This window comes from Podarcis filfolensis, assembly GCF_964270895.1.
Source record: "Podarcis filfolensis genome assembly, chromosome: 14".
In the NCBI taxonomy this organism is placed as follows: domain Eukaryota; kingdom Metazoa; phylum Chordata; class Lepidosauria; order Squamata; family Lacertidae; genus Podarcis; species Podarcis filfolensis.
In genome coordinates this window covers 29,666,791-29,684,748 of record NC_139616.1, presented here as the reverse complement: position 1 = coordinate 29,684,748, position 17,958 = coordinate 29,666,791, and the positions used below count along the sequence as shown (strand labels likewise).

The 17,958-nt window shown below is 44.4% G+C and overlaps 1 protein-coding gene across 2 annotated transcripts in view; it reads right to left on the bottom strand.

Moving 5' to 3' along the window:
- Window positions 1–16,371, bottom strand: part of PKD1 (polycystin 1, transient receptor potential channel interacting) — a 114,644-nt gene extending 98,273 nt beyond the window's left edge. The window contains exon 1 of one of the 2 annotated variants that reach the window (XM_083584728.1): window positions 15,512–16,371. In XM_083584728.1, coding sequence (XP_083440854.1) covers window positions 15,512–15,804 — 293 coding nt within the window. In that variant the 5' untranslated portion in view covers window positions 15,805–16,371. The remainder of the gene's footprint in view (window positions 1–15,511) is intronic. The other variant, XM_083584727.1, reaches the window with a different exon arrangement.
- Window positions 16,372–17,958: the final 1,587 nt, after the last annotated feature.

The following is a 17,958-nucleotide window of genomic DNA, read 5'->3' as shown; positions in this document are numbered from 1 at the left end:
CACTCACTGTGTTCCCAGTGCTAGGTTTTTACATCAGCGCTCACACAATTAGTTTAGAGAACATGCATTTTGGATAACGTCATAATTTGGATAACGTCAGGCCAATCCATGGCCCATCTGGTCCAGCATCCTGTTCTCACAGTGGCCAATCAGATGGCTGTGTGAAACTCACAAGCAAGATTTGAGCACAAAAGCCCTCTCTCCCCTCTTGTGGTTTCCAGAAACTGGTATTCAGAAGCACCACTGCCTCCAACTGCAGAGGCAGGGCAGAGCCATTTTGACTAATAGCCATTAACAGTTCTCTCTCCCTCCATGATTTCGTCCAGCCCCCTTTTAAAGCCATGTAAGTTGATAACCATCCTGTGCCTCCTGTGGAAGTGAGTTCCACAGTTTAACTATGCACTGTGTGAATTACTACTTTCTCCTATCTGTCCTGAATCTTCCAACGTTAAGCTTCACTGGATGTCTATGGGTTTTAGTGTAATAACAGAGGCAGAATCCCCCCCCTCTATCCACTTTCTCCACACGGTGCATAATATTATGAACTTCTATCATGCTGCCTCTTACTCGCCTTTTATTCTGTTGGATGTGGTGTTTTTGAAACCAGCTTCACACCTATTAAGAGTCTGTTAGCCATTCCTAATCCATCTCTCGCCAAGGTGTGAACACCTTTGCCTGGGCTACAGACATCTGGCCTACATATGTTCAAGCATCCCTTTGCCGCCATAAGGTCTAGAAACTTGGGGGTAGTTTTGAAATAAGTAAATAAAACCTGGACCCTCCACCCACCAATTCCTTTTTCTGTGTTTGCGTGGAATTATAAACGCCTTTGTAGAAACTTCCCACCCTTTTCTACAAACTTAAAAAAAAGAACTGTTGTTATTAATTATACTTATTACCTGCCTGTCTTCCAAGAATCCCATAGATTCATAGAGTTGGAAAGAACCCTCAGGTCATCTAGTCCAACCCCCTGCAATGCAGGAATCTTAACTAAAGCAACCAAGGCAGATGGGCATCCGACCTTCGCTTTAAAACCTTCAATGAGCCCACAACCTCCTGAGAGAGACCGTTCCACTATGGAACAGCTCCTACTGTCACAAAGTTCTTCCTGATGTTTGGTCAGAACCTCCTTTCTTGTAACTTGAAACTGTGAGTTCGAATCCTACCCTCCAGAGCAGCAGAAAAACAAGCTTGCTCCCTCTACCATGCGACAGCCCTTGAGATACTTAAAGATGGCCCCCGTTTTATACTCCAACAGCCCTTTGAGGCCGGCCTAGATTGAATTCAAATGTCCGAGTGGGGATCTGAACCCAGGTCTCCGCAGCTCAATGTATGAACTGCCACACCCTCATGGTGTACGTTTTGAAACAAGTGACTGGTGAAGGGAAGAGTGGAAAGTGAGGGGACGGTTGGCAGCGCATGCCTGCCCAAGTACTACAAGGCTGTGTTGGGCCCTGTTGCTATGGAGCTTAACAAATGGCCGCCGCTCATTTAGATATTAACCAATGCTCTCCACTCCCCGCCAGCTCGCCGGGTGATCTGGGAAACAGACCCACCGTGCCAAAATCTGATATCGCTTCCTCGATGCAAGAAGCCCGAGCGCAGCAAGGCGGGGTGACCCATCCCAGTTCGAAGGCAGCCGCCCTGCCACTCCACAAGGGCTAATGATTAACCTGCAAAGTCCAGGCCAGCGTGTCTCAACTCACCTTCCTCCTTTCAGGAAACCTTTTCCTTTCCACATTCTCCTATGCTCTCTGTGGCCCATGTGGCCTGGGCAATGCAGCCTAGTAGTTCCCAAACTTTTTGGGGGGCACCCTCCCCTTTGGTTCCATGAACTCATCCCCTGTGACCCCCCTACCCTTTAAAAAGCATTATTCAGAAGAGCAGTTTGCACAAGCCACTAAGGAAGATAATAACGCAACCAGATTCAAAACGGTAACATTTAATTGCACAGTTATTCCAAATCCAATTAAAACATTTTAGTTTATTCAAGTCAAGAAAACTGATGAACTCGATCCAATGATATCAGCTTTTCAGTGTCTGATTTCACCTCCAGACTCTCCCCCACTCCCAGCATGCTATTTTCCTCTCCATCTTTAGGCACATTTTCTCCTAATATATGCATTTTTGCAAACATTGGTTGATTGGTGAACTGCACTGCAATATTCAGATAAGAGGAAATTTTGAAGGCTGAGTTGCGTTTCAGTTCTCATATTATTTATTTTTTATTTATTTCAAAAAAATTATATATGCTTGACTGAAAAACAAAACAGAACCTCAAAGCGGTTTACAAAAAGATATAACAATGAAATCAGTAAAACCCTAATTTAAAACATATAAAAGTTAAAATACTTAAACTGATTAAAAGTACCTCAACTTTTTAAGCATCTGGGAAGGCTTGTCTTAGCAAGGATGCTTTTAGCAGGCACTGAAAACAGTACAGTGAAGGCACCTGCCTGATGTCAATAGGCAGGGAGTTCCAAAGTGTAGCTGCTGCCATACTAAATGACGGAGTTCTTACAAATGTGAAAAATGTATTATGTGTGGCACCTGAAGTAGTGCCAATTCCGCTGATCAAAGCGGTCATTGGGCACATGGGGGGGGGAGACAATTTGGTAGGTAAATTTGTTCCAACTTGTTAAGGGCTTTAGACATCAATAACACCTTGATCCTGGACCGGTAGCAAGTCAGCAACTAGTGCAGATTTCGGAGCACAGGTGTGGTATGCTGACAAGGCCTCACTCTTGTCAGCAATTATGCTGCAGCATTTGGCACTAGCTTCCCTCAAGTGTACCGGTAATCCAGTTTTGCAGTAGCCAACACATGAACTACTGTGGCAAGGCTTTCCTGGTCCAGAAATGGCTGCTGTTGTCAATCTGGTTGTAGTTGGTGAAAGGCACCTCTAGCCACTGAGGCTACCTGAGACTCCGGTGACAGAGCTGGATCCAGAAGCCACCTCCCCCCAAAAAAACATGACTGTTCAGAAAGTGTGAATTTGAGAAATTCGGCTTTAAATGTGAACTGGATCAATTTTGTTCCCCATCCACGCTCCGGAACCCAAACAACAACTCTCTGACCCTTAGACCCTTAACTGCTCCAGAATCTGGACACCAGTCCTGATTCGATGGACCCCAACGATGCAGGAGAGAAAACACTGCAAATATATGAATGAAAAAGAAGGCGATTCTCTTTCCATCTGTCACTGGAGCTCCATGCAGCTTTATACTGTCCTCAGAGCTCCGAAGCAAATTGCAGGAAATGCTTATTCCAACTTTTTTTCCTGCTTATGTAACCTTACCACTTTAAACACAAACACACAGAGAGAGACGGAGTAGCAATGAGCCATCTCCTTAAAGAAACTCTCAGCAGAGGAACAGAAAAGCACCGAGATCTTTCCAAACAGAAACCAGTTGTCCCAGAGGGCTGTTGCAGCACATTATATGCAACAATTTCACCCCAGCCAGCTTCCAGGCTGGACCACTGGGTACCGACTGGGGCAGAAACGACTTTTGGGGGTGAAATACCAAACTGGACAATTCCTGCTTACAGCAGGTTCTGGAAATAAGCAAGGATTCTCTGCCATGGGGTGTGGGCTTCTTGGTTGGTGGGTGAGAAGTGGGAATCCTAGGAACAATATCAGACGTCATAGCCATTTACCAAGCTGCTTTATACTGAATCAGGCCCTTGTGGTCCATCTACCCTAGCTTTGTCTGCACTGACTGGCAGCTGCTCTCCAGCATTTCAGGCAAAGGATATTCCAAGCCCTACCTGGAGATGCTAAAACCTTCTGCATGCACAGCTGATGAATAGCTGTCAACTTTCAGATTTCAAAATAAGGGATTAGCAGCCTCGAAAATAAGGGATCAGCAGCCTCACCTGTCCCGGGGACAGTCTACGGTATATCTAACAATCCGGGATAGCAGCGGGAAGCAGTGGGAAACAGCACTGGAATAAGGGAATTTCCCGCAAAAAAAGGGAAGGTTGACAGCTAAGAGCTGATGCTCAGCCACTGAGCTACGGCCCTTCCCAGTCCAGCATGGTGACAAGCTACACCACAGCTTCTCCTGTGCCAAGGATCAGTATATGCAAAAGAAAAGAAGAAGAAGAAGAAGAAGAAGAAGAAGAAGAAGAAGAAGAAGAAAGGTCTAGTGCATTGGTTTCCTAAATGGACTGTCCCACCCCTTGGGGAGGCAGTAGGATTTCCTGGAAGTATGCTAGAGGGCAGAAGGTGGTTCACTGGAGGTGAAAATGGCTATCAGACTTTGAAAAGCTACTATCACTGAATCATGTTCCTGGTTTGTTTGTTTTAAAAATTAACGAAACTAAATAGTTTTAGTTGGGTTTTGAATAAATGTGCAACGAATTGTAACTGTTTTGAATTTTATTGTGTTGTTCTCTTCCTAAGTGAGTTGTGCAAACTGCTATTCTGAATAATTTTTTTTATAGGGCGGCAAAGTGGGCACTGGGGGTGAGTTAATGGAACCCAGGCGGGGCAGTAGCCTAAAAAAAGCTCTAGTACATGACTGAGTTGTGGAAGAAAGGAATTTCATCCATGGGACCCTCTGCCCAAACTCTGCAAAGCAGAATTTAGCAGTTTCGCCAATTTCTTCGGTTCAAATAGGTGAGAATCAGCCTTCAGGCGACAGATGCCCACAGGAAAGCCTCTCTCCCAAAAATCTTTCACGCTCAAGTGCTACAGGAGAGTAATGTGCCCAGCGTCTGCAGGATCGGGCCCCCTTTCTTACTGTTCCCCAGCATTTGGTGCTGATGGACCCAGCTCTTGTCTCTGACAGCTCCTTCTGCTCAGAAAGAAGAGAGAAACATTCCCATGCGAAAGCCATTAAGCCTTTACACAGAAGCAGCACATGAGGCAGAACCCGTGACCGTTCCTCTTCCGAGCGCCGGTGCCAGAGTTTTTTCTCCCGTCAGAAAACAGCCGCAAGGGCAAGAGAGCAGGGCCCCACCTGCTTCCTTGTCAGGGTAGGGCGTGTTGAATTTTTCAGCTTTCAGATTCCCAAAATGAGGGGTACTAAAATGCTGCAACATGACTTGGGAATTCAAAAGATATTTTGGTTAAATGGATATAATTTAGTTTTGTTAGAAAGTAAAATGAATGTAAAATTGCACAGAAATCATTAACAATTATTGCCAAGTACTTGCAGTTGTATCATGTTGCTGTTGTTGTTTAGCATTACCTGACATTTTCAGGAGGTAAAATTAAAACTCTTTGGTTTTCTGAAAGCAGCTTATTTGCTTCTTCATCCAACGTAGACTTACCAAGCGAAATGCTGTCGAATCACAAAAATAATAGATTTGAATTCCTCACACCCAAAAACCTATTTTTAAGATCCCTCAATGAAGAAACTAGCAAAAACTCCAAAACTGTAGACAGGGCGACAAATCTGCTATTGATGGTGATGAATCTGAGCATTTATATGGCGCTTTAGAACATTTATATGGCACTTTAGAAACCTTAACGCCCACAAAAAATATGTCGCAGGACACACTCATGTGTCATGAGAGAATTGAAAGCCTGCCACAGGAATATAAACTAAATGAACAACCAGCAGCTCCCAGGACTTAGCCACTCACAAAGAAGGCTGCCCAATGCACCTCTGAATGAGTCACTGCTCAGAACATCCCTTCTTCCAGCCAGTCTCCCCAAGTAATTCTGCCTCATCTCCTGATGCAACAGAATGACAATCTTAAAAACTATATCAGATTACTCCCATGGGATAAGATGGGGGCAGAGAACCATTTTTCAGTTCAAGGGCCACTTAAGTTTATTTGCAACCCCCTGGGAGCTGCACACCAGTGGTACACCACTCTCTATCCTGCTTTGAAAAAAATCTTCTGCCCCACATCACCAGTTATGAATGGTGGGTGTCCCAAAATCAGCATACCCATAACCATTTATGGGTAAGTATCTTCAAGCAAGTCAAGAGCTCCCTAAGGAACTGATGGGTTGGTAGGTCCAAAATGCTTCCAGCTTTGCCCAGAAAACTAGAAGAAGTCGCTCTGTGGATGCAATATATGCTCACATCCAACAGGTGCCCTTTTTATAGACTGGTTACTTCGGAAGATGATACAGATTACTTCCTTGACTTATAAGAATTCCCCCTGACAACCCAAATCAGGCACCACCCTGTTGTCTTTCTTCTGCAGACAGCAACCTTCTGTGAGACTCTGTTTTCTCCAGATGTTATTTTTGGTACTTGAAAAAACTATGCCGAGGGGCCAGGGTGTGCGCAGAGAAAGGATTTAAAGCTATAAATTATTTCAAAGGCTCAAGACTTGGAGGCATCATTGAGATTTTACCCAAAGAAGAAATAAGCAGCGTAATACTTTTCTGGATCGGTTTCTAACACAAATGAGAAATGCTGGCATCAGCATCAAAACCTTCTTAAAACCCCTTGAGAAATGTAGGATCATGGATCTGGTTTTGGTCAGGGGCATTAGTGACTGCTGTCCTCTGGATAAAGCATGCAGAAAGTCTGCTGATTAACCTGGCTTGCAGATAGCTATATGCCCAGCTGACTGGCTAACAAAAGTGATTTCCAGACGACCAGGCAGGGAGTTCTTAGAAAAAGAATAGTTCTCTACAACATCATTATTCGTTATTCATCATCATCATAATCATTATCATCAAGGGGTGCAGTGTTTAATTTGCTTGACTACAAAGCTGTCCCAAGTAACCAGATGCATGCACACATTATCTAAAACCCAAGAAAATTTGCTTTTTTGCTTCAGAACATCTAGTTCCACATAAGTGCAAATTGAACTGATTAATCAAAGCTCATATACTTAAAATTAGTCAAGACTCATTTTTCAGATGGCATCTGCCTAGCAGTTTATAAAAGGTACACAACTGAATACAGGTTTGTGTAAACTACTAAGATTTTAAAAAATAAAATAAAAATTCAAACCTGCTCATTACCAGAATATTTTTTTACCACTCCTTGAAACACGTTTTCTTTCTATCTGCTGGGCATACACAGCGCTTGAAATCTGCAGAGTCCTTTTAAGATCTGCATTTGGGTCCTTCCCAGCAGCCCTGTGGTGAGGTTAATAACATCACCATTTTACAGATGGGGAACTGAGAAATAAGAGACTTGTCATGCAAGACCACCAAAGTGGCGTTCTAAATATTTATGGGGCTGTAAACTCCAGTTCGCCACCAAGCATGATTTGGCTAAGCAGGGATAGTCTTGCTTTAAAAACTCCAAAGGAGGCTCAGCAGAGCAAAACTTCAAGCAGGAATGATCAGCGATCCGGCAAAGTCACTTTGCAAGTTCTGAAACTAAAGTGTGCCACAAAGAAAGCAATGGTGATCAAAAAGTCTCTCTGCAAAATATCATGCCTTTAACAGAAGTTTTGATACCTGATCCACAAGACACTTCCTTCTTCAGAATCCTACTTCTGATTTACTAAATGCCCTTTGGATCAAAGAAGTCATACCTTTATAGCAGGGCACCAAGCAAACTTAAATCTGCTCATTTTCAATCAAATGAACTGCTCATCTCCCTGAGATGCTACAAATTATACCTGTATGCAATTTATACACATTTTATCATACGAAAGGCATGGTACCCTGACCCTAAGAATGTCTTCCTTTAATACCGATGCTTCCTGTCCCTTTTTTTAAAAAAAAAACCCATCATAATTCAGTTTGAGGCACTACTGATCAGTTGCACCGGCAGATATGTCCTAGAGTGGTGGTAGCCCGAGAAAGGGTCTTCTTCGTGGTGGCCCCTGAGTTGTGTCTGGCACCTTCATTATACAGCTTCTGGAAGATGCTGAAGATGCACCGCTTTACCCTGGCCCTTTGATACTTGAGGTGGAAGTACCCAGCTTGTTTTTGTGATTGCAAATTGTTTTAAACTTTTTAATATAGTGTTTTAATGCTGTAACATGTCCTGGGACCTCAGGGTGAAGGGCAGGTAATTAATCATATACCTCTAAACAGTTTACAAGAAATATTAAAATTACCAATAAAAATATTGAAAACAAGTACTTATAAAGATTAAATTAACAGTACTGTAATAAAATAAAATAAATCATGTCAACATCTAGGTACCTGGATAGGCTTGCCTAAACAAAAATGTTTTAAGCAGGTGCTGTCAAAAGTACACTGAAGATGCCTGTCTGATGTCAAGCAGTAGGCAGTTCCAAAGTGTAGGTTCTGTCACACTAAAATATCAATCTCTTACAATTGCAGAACAAGTATTATGTGGCTCCTACAAGTGTCAGATCAAAAGCAGTCAAGCGGGCACATATAGGGTAAGATGTTCCTGTTTTATATGCTAGTAGTACACAACACCTCACCAACTGGGAAAATAGTAATAAGGGACGTGCTTCTATGAGGGGAGCCAATACAGTGTAGTGAAGTTGAGGCCAAGCTCTTATCCTTTCATATACCAGAGTTTTTCAAATAATTTGTTAAGATCACAAAGGCATGCAGTCTCAATGCATCTCTGTTATCTTATAAATATCACATCCCCGCCCTTCCAAAAAAACCCTTTAGCAAAAGGACATTCCCCAACACATGTGTGTAACACAAGCATCCACTCTACGGGTCCAGCACGTCCAAAAAAAAAATCATTTTATTAGTTCCATACATGCTATTGGGTCTGTCTGGTGTTAACATTCCATCTGTACAATGACATCGTATCTTCCTCAAATTCAAAGATAAAGTAAATGAACAAAGAGAAGCATATCTGTGGGTGATATCCAATCTTACTCGTACCCAGAGCAAAGGGGTCCCCAAACAATTTTGGCCGGGGGGCACATTTGGACGTCTGAGAAACTGTCATGAGACCCACAGAATATGCATATCACAGAATAACTGGTGATGCTTAGAACCCTCCTGGAAATTAACAGACAAAACATACACACACACACCCTGCAAAACCCAAATAAAGCAGGAACGGAAAAGCAAGCAACACACCCCTGCAAAAAAACCAAAAAACAATCCCTCTATTATTCTCACTCTGGTTTTTTTTTGCCCCATTATATTTCCTTGGAGCATCTGTACAAAGTAAACGCTAAATTTACAAACACTGATAAAATGGAGATTGTTCCCCAATACTTTCATGAACTAGACGGCTTGATTTGGGGGGATTTCAAAAACAGCCCATGTTACATTAGGGAGGGGACACTCCACAAAGACATCTAGACATCCAAATCAAAGTGCAAAGGACCCACAACAGTGACCACAGTTAATTTTTTTTAAAAAACCAAGCCAAGAGTCAACACAAGGAGGTCCCTTCTGACAACACTAAAGGTACATCTAGTTTAGCATCCAATGCAGTCACCAACCTGATGCTCGTGGGAACCCACAAGCAAGAAATGAACACAGATGTGGCCTTCAGCTGCAATTTACTCCAGCCACTGGTATTCCAAGGTTTGCCCTCTTTATGAATACGGAAGGACCGCTTAGTTATCATGCTTATATTTAGCTGTCATGGGGGTTGCAAGGAGCCCTGGTTGGACTGCACCTCTCAGGATCACAAAACAGCTTCATCAGAACACCCGAGCTTTTGCTTCTATGCTTCACCTCATTATCCATTTCCCCTTGATGGATCTCAACTTCCCCTTCCATGAGCCACAAGTGATCAAACTCAGGTTATCCTCTCTCCGTTTTCTAAACCAAATCTCACAGACACTCGGCCACATCATTTCCACAGCGATTCATGGTGGTGGGAGCATGTCAACCGATCTATTGGTTCTGATTCCTAGGTGGCAGGTCTCCTTCACTGAAGACTTTTAAGCAGAGGTTGGTTGGCCATCTCTCCGAGATTCTTTAGCTATAATTCCTGCATGGCAAAAAGCTGGAGTAGATGACCTTTGGGTCATTTCCAAAGGCTTCTACAGTATATGCTCCCTGACAGATCAAGAAGCACCATTCCTCTGAAAACCAGTTTCTGGGGAACACAAACATGGAGAGTTGTTGTTGTTTGAGGACTCCCAGTGGACATCTGGTTGTCCATGCTGAGAAACAGGATGGTGGACTCGATGGGGCCTTTGAGGTCTGATCCACCAGGGATTTTCTTATGGACAGAGCAAGCCAGACAACTGAACTCACCACCAACCATTTGCACCAGGACTCAATTAAACCATGTCCCAAACCACCTTTTCCCTACCAGACCTCATTTGTCTTGCTCTAAGCTTCGCAGCCACAGCATCGTGGGCCCTTTCAGACAACCCACCGAATGTGTCCCCAACTACAGATGCCACCCAAGTCAGAATGGGAAAAAAGACATCAGAAGCTTCCGACAACTAAGGGTCCTTTCATCCACTGGTTGCAAGGTGAATCGCTCAGATTTGGTACCCAAATTCCTCCAAAGTGTATCGCTGTCAGTCACTGCACAGGGCTTGGTGGTATTTTATTGGACTGACCCTGGGGAAAGGCTGTAGCTCAGTGACAAAGCATCTACTTTGCATACAGAACGTCCCAGTTCCAATGCCTGGCATCTGCAGGTAGGGCTGGGAATGTCCCCTTCTCTGAAACTGTGCAGAGCCACTGCCAGTCAGTGTAGACAATACTGAGCCAGATGGACTATTGGCCTGACTCAGTATTAAGCAGCTTCCAACGTTGCCATGTAAGGCAATTTGCAAGCTACATATTTCAACAGATCTCTTCAACGTGCACCTCTCCTCACTAGGTGCCTAACTTCTCCTATATCAACTTCACATTTGTTTTATTTTACAAATGTATAGTGATATATGTGTGTATTAAATTCATAAATGTGCAACATATAAATAGCAGAATCAGTAACAATAGCTAATATACTACCTACACAAAATCAGGAAAAAATTTACACAATAACAACAAAGCCAACAGCTTTACAATAAATAAAAAAAAAGGTTCAATCTTACTATCTGTAAAGTTGTTGTCCTGGTAACTCACAAATCATCTTTCAATCGTCTATTGTCTTGGTTTCTAAATTAATCTTTTGTGTAATAAGTTTTGTTTTGTTTTTACCAACAGAACAATATCTCTTTAACTTTTCTGAAATTATTGGAACTTTTTAAGTTTTCCAGGACCCGGCAATACAAATTTCTACAGCTAAGTATTTTTTCATCAGTTCTAGAACTATTAACCAATTTAAAATATCCCAAAATAATATCTTTTGGATGAAGAGGGATATTATATCCTATTTCTTGAATAACATTTCAAACTTTTTTCCAAAAGGGCTATATGTACATGAATGCGCACCCAAAGCTATATATACAGTTGTATCCTCCTCAGAATAGAACAGGAACAATTTAGGATTCTTATTTTAAAGAGATCTACTCGGAGAAAATATTAGTTGAATGAAATCTAAAAAGCTGCCAAAGCTGATTTTACTTTGCTAACATGATTTACTATTGCTAAATGGATATTTCTTATTTATACGGAGTAAGGAATCATTGAGAAGTTATTTTAAAGCAGTTTTCTTTTCAAATGGATGATAATATGAAGACCAACTATCAAAAAGAGTTTTCCCTATAAATGCAATATTGTTCTTTTACCTACCTAAATAGTCAAAATAAATACAAGTCTCAAAATTAAGGAAAACTGACAGAAGTGGAAGAAAATGGGAGGCGGGTGAGAATTTGCTAACTAAAAAACATTTCGACTCCAAGAAAGGAGTTGAAATTCCAAGAAAAGAGTTGAAATTAATTCAAGTTATTAAAGCAACATTTCCCCTTTCTGCCAAAATAGATATTTTAAATCCAGCTTTGACCATCTAGAATATCTTAAGATTCCCATACTTTCTGGCAATCTTTCTGCATGCCTGATTGAGAGATCTATGCAGCCCAGCACTTCCTCCATCACAAACAGTGGTCCAGCTCCTGAATCTATGCACAGCAGAAACTTGCGATTAATGCTTGACATCCCATGAAAAGGTGGTCAATCTTGCCTCTGTCTTTTCTACTTGAGTACATATGGACATAAGAAGATCCCCGCTGGATCAGGCCAATGGCCCATCTAGAGCAGCATCCTGTTCTCACAGCAGGAAACCAACAGGATTTGAGCACAAGAGCAAATTTCCCCTCCTGTGGTTTCCAGCAACTGGTATTCAGAAACACCATGGAGTATATTTAGATTCCCATATAGCACAGCCGCATAATCTCACTCTCGTCTTGAGATTGACACTGTTAGGCTCAATTAAGCCAACTGGGAATTAAGCTAAAACGTCTACTCAGTTCAGCATCTGCACCCTGTGAAAACATTTATGGGTGAGATGAGCAGAAATTTCAACAAATACCAACTTAAAAATTACATTGGAATATTTCTGGGGTTTTGTTTTTTTACTTTTGATGCTCTTCTACCACCCAAGGTATCTACTGCAAATCTAACTTTGGGGTTTTTCTGCCAGTAAATGGACTGACAATTTAAGGGCTCGATTTTTGCACTTGATTTGGGTCTCGTTATTCCTTTCGGTGCTGAACAGTGAAATTAGTCACCAAGATAAAGATCAGCAGAACAGGACCAGCCCTTGCAAGTCCTGCTCCCTTACCTTTAAAGTAATATTTATTTATTTACTTATTTATTTATGCATGCCCCGCTCATCTGGCTGGGTTTCCCCAGCTGCACTAGGCAGCTTCCAACAGAATATTAAAAACACGATAAAACATCAAACATTAAAAACTTCCCTAAATTTCCCTTCAGATGTCTTCTAAAAGTCTGATAGTTGTTTATTTCCTTGACATCTGATAGTGGCGTTCCACAGGGCGGGCGCCACTACCAAGAAGGCCCTTTTGAAGGCACATTTGAAGTGCATTAATTCCCTCGAAGAATTCTGGGAACTTTAGTTTACCCCTCACAGAGACACAATTCCCAGCAACCTTTAACAAACCACAGTTCCGAGAAATGATAGTGTGTACACAGGAACTGGGGACCTTCTGCATGCCAGGCATCTGTTGTACCACTGAGCTTCAGCCCTTCCCATGCAAATTTAGTTCTGTAGAAGCCACTTGTTAATTAAATGAATTTAATCTAAAAACGAAACATCCAGAATCCAAAGTTATCAGTACTTTGTTTAAAATGGTGAGTTTGTTTCGAACCAACGAGATTCTTCACATTCACCAAGAAGACACCACAGAACAACATCGTATCTGAGCAACGAAATTGTTATGCAAAGAAGGGGGTTTAAGCACAAAGTAAACTCAAATAATTAATAAGTTTTGCTTGACCGCACGGCAAGATCTGCGGCTTTCCCAACAGAGAAAGGCCAGACCCCCTTGGGGTTTTCCAAGTGAAAGAAAAATCGGCCTCCTCCTAGCAAATTGCAACTTTTCTTTTCTTGAAATAATAAGTGAACCTTTTCCGTTACAGAGAACTTCTCATCAGGCAAGCAGACAGGCAATGTTAGCTCTTATTAGAGATGCAAGCTGCAACTTCAATGCACACCTGAGATTTAGCACAATGGTTTTCAGAATGTTTGAGAGACCTAACACGTAAGACGATAACACTGTTTTCATTTCAATTCCAGGGAGAGGTCTACCTACGTGGGGAATGTGCCTGGCTACCTCCTTTGAGTCCCAGACGCCAACACTACAAAGGACAATGTTTTGGCTGTTTGTTATTTCTTACTCCTTGGTGTCAAGGATGCCACCGTTATCTGTTCTGGACATCCTCCTTCCATTGAATCAGGAGAGATCAGTGGTACCCTATCCTCCTCAAGCAACAAAGCAACCAGAGATAAGAGATGGTTAGCTTAGCAAAACAAAGCAAGGACACAAGAGAGTTTATAAAATGATGCACGTTGTGGACAGAGAAGAACAGAGAATTTTTGTATTCCAAGTACTAGAATGTAAGACCCTCCAATGTTGCCTTTCCCAACCCCGTGCCCTCCAGATGTCTTAGTTCTGGAGGGCACCAGTTTGGAAAAGGCTGATTCAATGAAACCTGAATCAGAGCAGGTGAAAGGAAGGACATCTCTACCACCAATATTGTCACAGACCTAAAACATGTGATGGACGTCAGCTTAAAGGCAGAGTAGAGATCCATCAATGAACACAAAATAAATGTCTTTCTTTGCACTTTGATATTGATTTTGCTTGATTTATGTATTGTTGGTTTTCATTGTCTTAAAAAAAAAGTAGGTCTTGTTGCAAATGCCTTATGAAGCTGCTTTGAGGTCACCTGTGATGGAAAGCAGCATGCAATACCTTTAAATGAATGTAAATAATGTAACAACAATTACGTTGGAAACCCAACACTCAGAGAAAGTATACCTCTGAGTGCTGCTGGGATGAGGCAGTGAAGAGTCCCTTTTCCCTTCAGGCTGGGCTCAGGACTTCCTCTCAGGGCAAGTCTGGTCAGCCATTGTGGGAAGGCAGCTGCTGGACCAGGCAGGCAGACCCTCAGACAGATTCAGCGGGACTCCTCTTAGGTTCTTCAGCAGGGGTTGGGAACCTGCGGCCCTCCAGATGTTGCTGGACGGCTGGGAGTTGGCGTCCAACAAGATCTGGAGGGCTACAGGTTCCCCTTCCTTGTTCTTATGAGATGGAAACTCTTGGAGACCAAGATCAGGGTGGGTGTGGAGTGAGACTGCCATCCCCTTGGGATGCAGGATGCCATCCTTAGGGCACAAATTCTTTATGGAAGGAGGCACTAGGTTTGCCAGATGGCTTTGCAACTTCAGAAACTATCCTGTTGGGACTGGGCTCAGGAGGCAATTAAGGAAGGGTGCAAGGGAGACTGTCCTCCCGACAGAACATGGCTAAGAGAATCATGGATGTCCCTTGAATTGTGTGCTGCATCTTTGGCAGGGGCACTGCATCTCCCCAACATCCCCCCATCCAAACCCCACACATTCTTGTGCATCCTGTTGGTGTATCAGATTAATGACAGAACCAACACAAAGGTTGCTCTAAGAGTTCATGTTCTTCAAACTGTGGGTCTCTAATTGTTTTCGGACTGCGACTCCCATAATCCCCAGTCAGCTTAGCAGCTTGTTAGGGACGATGGGTGTTGAAATCCCAAAAGAATCTGGGGACCTAAAATTGGAAAACACCCATCTAAGATGTATGAGAGACTCCAAGATAGGCATCCTCTGAACATGGAGGTTCCATTATGCCAAAAGCCACTGAAAAGGGGACACACATATACCCCTCTCTTCCACCATCTTTCTAACCTGTTCTACATGTCGTCTGGGCCCACAAGAGCCCCATCAAACACCATAGGGTTCGCTTCTGAGTCATAAAATCATATAACTGTAGAGCTGGAAGGGGTCCAAAGGGTCGTCTAGTCCAACGCCTTGCCAGGCACGACACACCCATGCTCAGGGGCTGGAAGCTTAGCAACCCAACCCTCCCCGAGAAACATCTGGTGGCCGCGAGTTCCAAAGACGCTCCTGCCCAGCCTTGCCTCCTTCCGCCTGTCCTGAGAGACGTCAACCTCGACGGCTCCCTCTCTCAGAACAATGGGTTCCCTCTCGCTTTTTTGGAGGGGGGAACCCTCTCCCCCGACAGAGAAACAGACAAGAGCAGCCCCCTCCCCCCCCCCGCCAGTACTCACAGCGCGACGGTGGCAGCCGGGAAGGCCGGGCCGGGCAGACGCTGGAGCCCTCGGGCGGCGCAATCCACGGCGCAGGCGGCGGCCGAGAAGCTCCTGCAGGCGCAGTCGGGGCCGCAGGGCTGGCAGCTGCGGGCGCTGGCCGGCGCCAGCCCGCCGCCCAGCAGGCAGCAGAAGAGGCACCAGCGGGGCCAGCCCGCCGCGGCTCCGTCGGCGGCGGCGTCGAGGCTGCTCCGATGGCTGCGTCGCGGCCGGCTCCCCGCTCTCCGTGGCCGGAGGCAGCGCCGAGGAGGCATCGCTTCAGCGCGGGCATGGCATGGCCGCTCCGGCCGGGCCGCCCCCTCGCCTAGCAGCAGCAACGGCGGCGGCCCATGGCCGGGCCTCCCCGCTGCCTTTTCCGCCGCCGGTGCGCTCCGCCGCTCCGCGCCCCTCCGCCGCGCTCCGCGCTCCTCCAGCCGCCTCCTCCTCCTCGCCCGCGGCGCCGCAGCCAGCCAGCCAGCCAGCCGAGCGGGCCTCGCCTCGTCGTCGTCCAGCACTCCCGCCGTGGCCGTGCAGCGGCAGCCTCCGCCTCCTGGTTCCCCTCCGCCTCCGCCTCCTTCCCAGCCCCGTCGGGGCGCCTCGCCAGCATTCCACAAGCCCCGCTCCAGGAAGGAAATCCAGGCCTGCCCCGGCCAAGGCGGCTCCAGGGCCAGGCGGCGGAGGAGGGAGGCAACCCTGCCAGGCCCCTTCTCGGGGCAGCTCCGGACTCCCCGGCCAGTCCGACGGCAGCGGCCAGAAGAGGCCCATGCGGCGGCGCCTCTCCCGGGACGCCCGCGAGAAAAGGGCCCCGGGCTCAGTGGAAGAGCATCGTCTGCCCTGCAGGATCAGTCCCCGGAATCTCGCTGCCCGGAGAGCCGCTGCCTGTCAGTGTAGGCAATACTGAGCTAGATGGAGAGATGGGTGCAGCTTCCTGGGAGAGCATCTGCCTTGCACGCAGAAGGTCCCCAATGCCATGTCCAGGTGCTTAAAAGACTCCCTGCCTGAAACCTTGGAGAACCACTGCCAGTCCCTGTAGGCAATACTGAGCTAGATGGACCAAAGAACTGTCTCCATATAAATTAGCTTCCTCTGATTCTAAAGTAGGCATGTCCAAAGTCCGTATTGGGGCCTAATCCGGCCCCTGTTGGTCTTTTCGAATGGGATTGCATTTTTCATTTCATTTCCTATATTTTGTATAGTAGGCGGTTTATATACCACAAAGATCACACATCCTATAACAATCCCATCCAATGCAAGTAAGTCATAATAAAAATAGATGACTGTAAAATAAACCTATACCAAATAAAGTAATATTCAATAATTCATTCAGATTATAATTTTGCACCATAAAATTAACCATCAAAATATCAATAAATAAAAATTTAACAAAAATTCACTCCCGGCAGTCACAATAAATCATTACTAGACTATAATCAATTAAAAAAAACACATCAAAATAACATCAAAACATAAAATACCAAGTACTTAAATGACGGTAAAAAGATCAAACTGAGCAGCAATGGCACATAGCTTATTAAATTACAAAATGCACATATGGGTGAATTTGGGTTGTGCAATTAGCTACCCAGCTAAGTTCAAGGTGCTGTTACTGGCCGCATACCTAAAGCATCCTCTCATCCCTTGTATCCCCAACCAATCACTGTGCTGGGCAGGTGAGGGCCTCCTGCAGGTGCCATCTCATCAGGAGGTCGGATCTGCACAATATGGTAACCAGGCCTCTAGTGTCCTGGCGCTGACCCTTTGGCATTCCCTCCCGTTAAATATTAGATAGGCGCCATCTCTGGTGCCAGCTGAAGACCTTCATCTTCCAACAAACCTTTTAACTGGATATATTTATCCCAGTCAGCATTGGAACCAAGTTTTAACTTCTTCTATATGGAATTGTTTTTAAATGTTTGCATTGGCTTTTTTAAAATATATTTTTAAAAAATGTTTTATATCTGGAACTGTTCTAAATTGTTTTTACACTTTCCTAGTCTTAATGGATGTAGCTGTTTTATTGGTTTTATAATTGCATATGTTATTGTTGTTACCCGTCCTGGGTTCTTATGGCAAAGGGCAGATAAGACATAAAATAAATAAAGGATGGCACATGGAGATTGGATATTAGCATGTGCAAGTGAAACCCTGCAGCAAAATGTTGCAGTGTGGGCAGCTTTATCTTACGGGTTTCAGCCGCTCCACTTCATTCCTATTCCACAGTTTTCTGATTCCACCAGAACCAGATTCTCCATCCTGAATCTTCCAAAATTCAGCTTTGCTGGATGTCTCCAGGTTCTAGTGTTATGTGAGAAGGAGAAAAATGCTTCTCTACTTTCTCCATGCCAAGCTTAATTTTATATGCTTCTATCATGCTTTCTCCTACTTGCCTTTTCTCTAAACTGAAAAGCTCCAAATGTGCCTTCAGGCCT